The 10,573-nt window shown below is 39.0% G+C and overlaps 1 protein-coding gene across 1 annotated transcript in view; it reads right to left on the bottom strand.

Annotated features, from left to right (window-relative positions):
• The window catches only part of LOC109854577 (lachesin-like), a 53,435-nt gene that overhangs the window by 13,982 nt on the left and 28,880 nt on the right, over window positions 1–10,573 (bottom strand). Inside the window, exons 2-3 of the mRNA XM_020427841.1 lie at window positions 3,243–3,332; window positions 1,111–1,232 (exon numbers count right to left, since the gene is read on the bottom strand). Of these exons, the coding sequence (XP_020283430.1) occupies window positions 1,111–1,232; window positions 3,243–3,327 (207 nt within the window). The 5' untranslated portion in view covers window positions 3,328–3,332. The remainder of the gene's footprint in view (window positions 1–1,110; window positions 1,233–3,242; window positions 3,333–10,573) is intronic.

A 10,573-nucleotide genomic window follows, 5' to 3' on the forward strand; every position in this document is an offset into this window, starting at 1 on the left:
TGAAGTGTAAACTTGTTTAATAAACCATATCTTTCATTTTCGATTTTTAATTCACGTAGTCCGGGAACTTTCCGGACAAACTGTGTATAAGCGCTGGTTTTCTCGTTGCTCCGTTTCTCTTGCCGCGTTCCCGTTGGAAAATGTGTCGAATTCTCGGCGGTTCCGCTTGCATTGTTTCGCTATGCAGATCCAAGGAAAACATCTTGACATTTGTGGCGCCGCAACGCGTCGCTCGCGGCTTCTTCTCTCTTGGGAGCTCAAAAAAGTCAACGCGTACGTGACACTCTTACGCGATAGCTGACTTACCTCTTTATATGCAAATTGTTTTTTACATTCAGCACAACGCAGTGTAACATGTGTATTGGTTGGTGTAATCTCTCGTGTGTCCGCGGTATAAACTTTCAATCATTTCCTTAAACACGCGCACTTAAAAGATATCAGTTAACGTCTCGAAACTCTAGTAAGTAGTTAAGTTTTTGCTATGTTGAATTAGTTTCATTTACGAAATACGATAGAGAACTTCAGTAATTTCAAGCATCACAATTTCGACTTCTCCTTTTTATGAAGGAAAGGGAAAGCCAATAAATTCCCCCACAGTGATGATTCCCCTTGAGTGACTGCGCAACTCGTAGAATGTTCGTCTATTCCCGTTCTAAGAGACGGAGAAACATGTATTTTTCGTCTCTTGCTACCGGATGGTAAGCTAATTGGAGGGGGAAGAAAATAATTTCGAATTCTAGGAAGAATTGGTCGTATGCGCTTGAAATTACTGGAGTTCTACCCCGTATAAGCTTTTCCTCTTCCGTCCTAGATTCTCCAGTGAAATGAACTTATTTGAAATATATATTTGACTTTGCTTTAATAATCGGCGAATAACACTACTGTATATATATATCAAAATTAATACAGTTTTGTCACAGAACATTATATCCCGCGCAAGCTGTTACTTCTCGCAATTACCTGACAATTCTTTGGACCGCCGCGAGTCGAGTGTGTTACGCGAAAACGCGATTTAGAGGCCACGATGCCTGCATAAATTTTCGATGTCCTTAATTGGCCGGTTAATTACACGCGCGCAAAGCGAGATAAGTAAAGGATACACGCATTTACCTTGTAAGACTGAAGATGATTAACGACGCAGGTGAAGGAGACGTCGCGACCTTGAGTGACCGTGTGGTTTTCCAAGAGTGCCAGAAATTCGGGCAGGACCTCGGACTTGGGTGGCGTTTGACCTGAATCATGCACAATTAACGATTAAGCGCCGGTTGCGCAACTAACGATCCGAAATTAACGAAGTTGATCCTTAATTGGCTTACGCTCGGCCAACTTGCCGCTCGGTCGATATGCCACCCGGTTACGAATATGATGTATGAACATGCGGTATTAAAGGTAAAATTTCGGGAACTGCTTGCCGAATACGATAAGACTGGCCGTCATCTTTTTGCGACTGTGCGCGCCCGCGCGCAAAATTTAATCTGGATCACGCGCGTTATTTATGCGCCGGTTCCACCACATCACCGCGCAATAATCATAATTCTTTCCGCGCCGCGCGTTCGATGCCACCCGGCTGCCGGCTGTCGTCTGTACACAACGTGATCCAGACAAAACTTACGTTTTTTTCAATAAAAATTATTAAAATTTTAGAGCGAAGCCAGTGTCTACGTTTTCATTTATTTCTATGTGTATTTTTTTAAATTTTTAATCTCTACAAATTTTTTGATGCGCTTTTACACTTCCCATCGTTCTATCACCATCATTCGTACGAATTTTTTGGAATGGATTTTTTTTTTTATTACGCGCGCGAAATATGTCGGCGTGAAAAAATCAGTGCGCTGCAAAAAATACATATAGTGTTTGTCGGTCATATCAAATCTCTCTCTCTCTCTCTCGCAAAGTCTTCGATCTTCGAAGTTACATCGGGCGATATTTACTTTTCGTGTAACCGTGTGTGCTAATCTAATTCAACGTGACGTGACGTTTCACGACGTTACACTCGCGCATATTGATTATTCTTACAATAACAAGATGAGCATTTTAAACAAATGAACAAAAAACATACAAATGTGTTTCTTCTGTATCCTTCTAAGGTAACTTTTCGAAACGAGCGCACGCGAGGAGGAGAAAGTTTCGCGAGAAACGAAGTGTTTATTAATCACGTGGAACACGGCCGAGCGAAAGTTCACTGACTTGTAGAGTAATCATCATCTATCATGATCTATCGCGTGGAAAAGCTACCCCGAAGACCCGGCAGTATTTTTGCTGGCGCGCGAACCGAGCACTCGATAACTATTGCAATTTGCGTCTATTGCGCTATGGTAAAACCAAATATCATAGAAAACGTTCGATGAAAATTGAAGCGATAAACAGATAAACGATTCTCTAAATTTTTGGCATAAATTCTCATATATTACATTCTTTACAATTGCAATTATTTTCTGTTTCAAAAATCTAGTTTTTTTTTCCAAAGATTTTTATTTCGAAAAAATTTTTGGCTCGTACTCCGAATTTCTTCAACCTTAAAATTAAATTTTTGTTTCTCATGCGAAATACGTCGAGAGTAAAAAAAAAAAAAAAAATAAACAAAAAAAATCACCAAACAGAGAAACACAGGCCGCAAACGTTTCTACTCTTTCAAGACAGGAGAAAAGTCAGTGACTTGCTCCACTTTGCAATCCCCGTTTGGTTTTAAGCAAAGATTCTTTTTAAGCTTTCACGGAAACGCGAAGCTATACTCACCCGATGTCTTCGGAAATATTCTATTTGATTCTTACCTGAAAACTGGAGCAAACAATGGAAGGCAACATCGAAGTAACGGCACGATACTGTTGCGGAATTCGGACGAGGGAAGGAAGGAGATTTTGTCATTTCGTGTGGGATTAAAACCTCGAAACTTCTGTCTCTTCGTAACTTCCGATCGATTCTTTTTCCGTTTCCTCAAGAATCTTTTTCACGGAGATAGTACCAAACCTACCTACTTACCTCCCTACCTACTTACTTACATCGCACTTTGAAACGCTTATTCCCATGTGAATTTGTTCGTTCTTCTTCTTCGCGTCATCTTCGTGTGAATATCAATTTTAACGATTTCGAATCGGACGAAATCGCGCAACTAGATCGTTATATATTTATGTACATATATGATATCGCGTGCTATTTGTAATTTTGGCACTTTGGGATCAGAAATCAAATCTATTTCGCAAGAAGATCGAGTTTAATTTTGATTGACTGTTTGCGTGTCTTACCGAGACTGACGTAGAGAGAAGCGGCGACGAAAATGCACAGTGCGACGTTCCGCGATGCCATGCCATAAGGTAAGCCATACGCCATACGTACTGTAACAATAAATCGTGTTTGAATTATAAGAACGCATAAAAGAAAATAAAACAATATAGTCAACAATGTAATCGAGATATATATACGTTGCATATAAAGTAACATTTTTTACAGTAACATTTTCTACACAAAACTGAAGAATAATTTCTTCATCTTATCACAACTAAACTCTTAAAGAATAATTTTGTAAAAGAATCACAACTTTTACGAAATACCGTCTTACAAAAACGTGTGTATAATAACTATATACTTTTCGTAAACCTATTTTTCAATATTCCTTTTACACAAAAAGAAAAAAGTTATATAATTAGAATTTTTCCAATATAACTCGATACAAGAGAGTTCGCGACTTCGAGACGAGAAGAGAGGAAGATCTGGGTCGAAATCGAGAATTACACGACGTCGTCGTCATCGTCGCGATCTCTGAGAAGAAGGGCAGGGGAGATCCGACCCGCCGAATCGCGTGAATATTAACTCGACAGTTGGTCGCCACATAAACGCCAACCCGCTGATGTATCTGCTCTATGTGCCCACCCTCTCTTCTGATCGACCGGCCAGCACCGCAATAATACTCTCAGGATACACTCTCTCTCTCTCTCTCTCTCTTCGCACCCTCTCGCGAGACACGCACACTCCGCGTCTCGAAGGCGCACGTGTGCGGGAACGCGTCAGTGCGCGCTGCAATATAGAGAGATACTGCACGATGTTTTTACCAATTTCGTATAAAAAGCGACGAAAATAAGGATAAGGGTATATTACTAGAAACGACGACGACGACGACGACGATGACGACGATGACGACGACGACGTACATGTGTGAGTATGTACAAAAGCCTAAACGGAATCGTGGACGGATGATGAACGCGAAATGCGTTCTCTTTGAAGAGCCCTTTTGACCAGTAGAGGAGTCAGAATATCAAAAACCCTTTTCATTATACGAGAACATGATATACATATATTATTTCACTCGCGAGTATATATTCAACTATATTTCCTTCGAATAATCAAGTACGTTCAAAGTTAAGTCCGTCTGTGTGTGAGCGATAGATTAAAATTACGAATCTTGAATGCAATTTGTTGGAAAGTAAATTATTTGTCTGCGAGCGCACATGTAAGTAACGTGAGAGATGTGATTAGGATATGATTTTTTCTTTTACAAGAAAGTGTTCATCTACAATCACTTGGTTGTACAGAACTATTTCTGTGTATTTTAATTGGAAACGACGTTATTGGGCGCCGACACAGTTTTTTGCAGATTAAAGACATTTTTTATAACATGAAATGTTTATTTTTCACAGACATTTTGTAAATCAACACGATAATTTGATTCGGACAATTTATCGGTTATCGAGTTTGAGTTGGGTGTAAAGGAATGTAAATTTATGCGCATGTCGTAGAAACTTCGCGACACTCTCAATAATTTCGAAATGATTAGATAAGAACGCTTAACTATGTACTTGTATCGATTTTATATTGTTTTTTTTTCTTGCGAGAGCGATAAAAGTTTTTAAAACATTTTCCTGAGAGAACGAGACTCTCTTCAAAGTTCCGCTTAATCCAGATCCTGTTTAAACCTAAAAGCACGCCACTTTTCAACATTCGATAGAAAAAAATAAATAAATAAAAAGGCGAGATACAGTAAGGAGACGTTTAAAAACTATTCTACTTGCAATTTCTCGATCAAAACAAAAATAATGCAGATATTCTTCTTCAAAAGAAATCTGATATTGTGTTTACATCGAAAGATACGGGAAATTGAATACGCTGCGCGTTGTCGCTATTACATTTATGTGAACAAAACCGAATGTGTGGATTCATATGATGGACATATCAAAGAGATATATTTGTTTATTACTTTCATGTTGCGTTACAAAAACATCCACGCAAGTGAGATAATAAAAATTTCAAAATTCATCGAGAGATGAAAAAGAGAGAAAGAGAGAGACGAGCTTTCCGACAAGTTGGACTATAGCAATATCGTTGATAGCGGGATTTCTGCAAGACGCGAGGAAAACTTAAAAGAGGGGTAAACTTTCGCTTCTTTCTTCTCCCTCTCGCTGTATTTCCCAATCTCATTCCTTTTTCCTCGCATTTTAGCACTTCCGACTCCTGAAGCCCGCGAGAGGTAATAAAAGCGGCATCACCTATCCGTTCATTCTATCAGGTTTGCCGTCGGAGCTATTACTTACGCGTTTCCATCGCTTCTACTCTACCTTTTTCTCTCAAGTCTCTCTCTCTCTCTCTCTCTCTCTCTCTCTCTCTCTTTCTTCTCTCTCTCTCTCTCGCGGGTTAAGGCAGTAGTAGTTTTACACCTCGCTTTTCTCGCTGGAAATTTCACGTGCACTTAGCGCGAATACAGTTCTCGCTTTCGTCGGCGCGCCCTCTCGCACTTCTTTGCATACACGCGGCTAATCTTCTCGCCCGAATTTACCGATAACTCGTTTCTTTACGTCTGGAGAGTGAGTGCCGGTAGGTACGTCTAGGAAAAAGTAAATATTCCGAGTTCTTCATTGCGCGAGAAAGGAATCTCTCTCTCTCTCTCTCTCTCTTCCGCCGGATCTCGTATCGCCCGCGAGGGTTTAACATGCTCTCTTTTAATATCCGCGTCAAGGGATCAAGATATCAGTTTATTCTGCACGTGAAGAGAATACCTGTACCTCTTTCCGCTCAAGATAAGGTTCTGTTCCTTTGATACCTCTTGGTCGCGTCTTGTTTGATATATTAAGAAAGTTACGTGTGATTGAAAATCAAGGGAAAATCTAGTTTAAGTGATCTTCGAGATTTACTTGACTTGTAAGAGAGAACACGCATTTTCTCAAAATAGCTTTTGTTTGTAAAATTTAATATATAGTGTTAGTACATAATAAAAGAGAGAGAGAAAGAGAGAGACAGAGAGAGACAGAGAGAGAGAAATAGGCAGACAGAGATAAACTAATCAATGTGATAATCCATGTCAATCCGATTTGATCGTCTTCCTATTGACATTTCTGTTCCCGTTTGTACTTGCGTCCATTAGGATAATTCACGCATCGCGTTTGACAATGCACAAACTAAACGTTTGTGTTTAAGCTACCTAAGAGATCAAGCTACCTATGAGTGAGAGTCGAAGCGAATACGTCAGTTATCGATGTGAGCATGTATGTCGTTCCAAAATAATCCTCAGTTTAAGCCGTCAAACAGTGAATGTGAGAAACAGCTTTTCTCCATGAAGCTCCTAATACCGGTAGATAATATAATTAGTGACAAAATAATAAAAATCAGATAATGTAAAAGTCACTGTGTGTGTGTGTGTGTGTGACCGCAATTTATATTTACTAGCACAACACAGGCGCGCGCTACGCGCACGCTATTATTGTTTTTATTTTAACGTGTAGTGTCAGTGAACCTGTCACCGCCATGACAGCTAGTATATACGTCTTGCAAACAATATAATACACATAATGTACATATGAAAGATGTCAGAAACAACGCATTAAAATCAAACTTGAAAAATGGTGAAAAAGAGGAGTGGAAAAACACCATGTGACTAAAGTCACGTGACAGGGAAAAGAGGAAAAGAGAGAATATTATATATATTATGTATAATATTATACATAGATACATATACCGTATTATATATATATATACCGTAATCACGCGACCGAGGTCAGTGACCCCGCCAAGGCCGCGCGGCCGAGGTCAGTGAACCCGCCAAGGCCGCGCGGCCGAGGTCAGTGACATTACTAGTCATAGTAGTATGTATATATAATACATATAATACAATATAAAGTATAATATTATAAATATATAATAAATTATATGTATAATATGTATTATTTAATGTTATATATAATATAAATTACAGTCACGTTATTTTCACGTGTTGTTTTTCTACTCTTTCCTGTCACGTGACTTTAGTCACGTTTTTAATTTTCTCTACATATACGACAAACTGTCTCAAAATCGCTTTTCATTATTTACTCTCTCGATCTTACCGATTCAATTCGACTCGATCAACCAACCAACCAACCAATCGACAACGCGGAAAAGAGGCAACAATAGATGCGATACATTTGGCTCCAAAACGCGCACTTCTCGGTCCAAATGCCTTTTTTAATATAGGATAATATATTTAAAAAGTCTATGCACATCGACGACTCCTTACATTTTTTCTTGTCGCTAAATTTATTATAAACAAAATTGCCGTTCCAATTAATTATTGATGGTTTTCATCACTAATTATTAAGATGTCCACATATCGATGTGCGAGTGAAACAAATGATGAATGCATTTCTTGAACATCTTCCTCCGATTGGTTTCGCGTTTCGCAACAAAGAAATTTGATCAATCATCCCTCTGGACGTTCATGAATGGGAGATTTATCGACTCCTTTCCCCATTGAAGGTGATGTATATCACTTAGAGTTGAAAAAAGGAACTTTTCGTTCCTCAATAAAATAAAAAAAAAAAAATTTCACCTCTTCGATACGAAAAGACGGACAACGCGGAAACTTCCCCGGCATATTCATCCGCACTCACCCCGAACTGTGATCTGTGAGAAAGTGCAACTGCATAGTTTCCGCTACATTCTGTCCCCTGCTCGCGATTCCCCGTTTCCGCTTCATCTTCTCTATTTTCTCTTTTCGCGATAATCGCGAAACTTTCGTTAACGCGATCGGGGGAGAAGCGCTTGATTATTGATAAGGTACCGCCCCGCTCGTCGTCGTGATGGAAGTTCTCAGGTGACTCGAACGGATTTTCGTAACCGCATCTCGGCTTATCGTTACTTAATACGCGCTTATCGACGGTACAAGTCGCGAAGAAGTTAAATGCGGATCGCGTGATTCGCTCCGCGACTCCGCGCAAGTCTCGACTCTTACAAAAAAGCCCGTAACTTTCGAGAGATGACAGGAGACATCATTAATTTAAATCTATTTTTAAATCGCTCGGAACAACTCCGAAATTTGTGTCGCAGACATAAATATTTTATTGTACATATACATCGCAGCACTCAATACAAGTATTTTCTACAACGTACTTTTACGCGCGAAACAATTTTAATTCAATGATTTTTCTTAATATAAGTTTCTGGCCATGCAAACAATGTTCATCTTTTTCTCTGATTTTCGAATCATTTAATTAAACTAGATTAGAGTTTTTTTATCACTGCTCTTTTTCCGCGTGTATTTATAATATTTTCGGTATCGAATTCTATTCTCTTGACAAACTTCTATGGATATGATAACCAGGTTACATCCGCCGTAGTGTAACAGCCGAAACCGCGGCATATTAAATTTCTTCGTTAACTATGCAAATGTATCCTAGCGATTGCTGCAACGAAGCCCGCCATAATTATGACGGTAATTAAAAGATCTACCGTTGATACGCTTATGCGTATCTTGGAATAGAAAATTGTTGGGATTATCGAGAGTTGATGAAAGCTGTAGTTGAAAAAAAAAGCAAGCAATATGATGTGTCGCGCTCGAAGTTAAATATATTTGAACTGCACAAACCACTAATTGTTCTGATTATTCACGTTCGAAGAGATGCTCGATTCTCGTCTCAATACGTAAACCAATATCCTCAAACCTTAATTTATCTAGAATTTATTCTTTGTCTGGAATTTATACTTTGGTTTTTCGATAAATCGTGTTAAACACAAATTGACAAGCGTATGGTGATAATCACGTGTATATTTTATGTATTGTTGCAAAAAATATCAATTCCTTTCAAAAAGTTCACACACACATATCAGTTTTATATAATTACTGAAATACACACACGCGCGCGCGCAAACGTTTATGTGTAGATCTTTTTTTTATTATTTATAAAAAAATCAATAGCAAAATACAGTTATATATATATATATATATATATACATGTATATACATATGTATAACAATTATGTATCGACACATCGTATAACAATTACGTATACGTACATACATAATTATTTTCGAGAGAGAGAAAAATATAATAGTTTTCGCTGTTCACAGCAGCATGCAAAATTATAGATGTGAACGGCGGTGATTTCTCAACGGCTGTGAAAAACATATTAAACAGAGCATTAATGCGAATGCCAGGCGAATGACTGTAATTGCGCTCGGCGCTTCATAGTGCATTTACTCTCCGTGCCGTCACAAATGAAATGTCGAAAGGTCAAGCCAACAAATATCGTGGAAAATTCAGGGATTAAAACAAATCTCGATAACGCCGCGCGCGCGCGCGCGATGCAGGGTGTAATAAAATGCACCAGCCGCAATATCATGCGTTTTTCGCGAAAAACGTTTCCGGTCGCGTTCGGCGCAAAATTTTCTCGCCGCGTCGTCGTATACATCGCCGCGGTCTGTCAAACTCACGATCTCTAAATTTTCTCTTCCACGCGCGGCGAGGAACTTAACGGCGAACTTTTTCCTTACTCGCTAGCATAAAATAAATATTCTTTCCCGCGATATCGCTCTGCGCGAGCTACTTCGCTAATTACGTTACAGGGATTGCCGCTGAAGTTCCTGTAAAAGAAGTTATATGTCCGTCTGCTTTCCTCGTCGAGGCTTTTCTCGATTCAATCATCTCTTTTCCTCTTTATATATTCCCTCTTTTTTTTCTCTTTCTCTCTCTCTCTATCTCTCTCTCTTGCCTCTCCCTCCACCTCGCGATAAAACTTAATTTACTATCTTTTACTATCTAACTTTTGTCAGCGAGACATCTTTCTGGTTTCCGTGTCGCGTCCGCGCCGAACAAACCGTAACAAGTCGTGCCGGTGATACTTACGTTCTATAAAATATACCAGACGTGAAGTAAATTGTGTTGTTACACCAGCCTGGTACTTACAAACGCGCCACGTATAACGATACATGTATTCATCTCCTCCGCCGCGACTCCGCCGGCATTACAAATACGTTTCTGCCGGACGGACGATGCAACGGCATCAAAGAATAATCTCGAGGTTGTTAACCGTGATGTGCGTTACACTTGCATAATGTTTCTACATAAGAGCAAATATTTGTCCCGAACGTATTTGCATGAACGTACATATATATATATGAATGTGTGTACCATCTCGAGAGAGTTTATTTGACAGCATATATAGGTAACACACACACTGCAAATCCAAGTGTGTTAATTTAACACACTTGACGTGTGTTTTTATTGAAGTCACTTTTAATATGTTTCTTAGTGTTTAAAATTCGAACACGCTTAATACGTGTTGATTTAACTCACTAAATTAACACGTTTTAAATGTATAATTTGTTGCGTGTAAT

The sequence above is a fragment of the Pseudomyrmex gracilis genome, unplaced genomic scaffold (genome assembly GCF_002006095.1).
Source record: "Pseudomyrmex gracilis isolate BER0280 unplaced genomic scaffold, ASM200609v1 scaffold_0, whole genome shotgun sequence".
Classification (NCBI taxonomy): Eukaryota; Metazoa; Arthropoda; class Insecta; order Hymenoptera; family Formicidae; genus Pseudomyrmex; species Pseudomyrmex gracilis.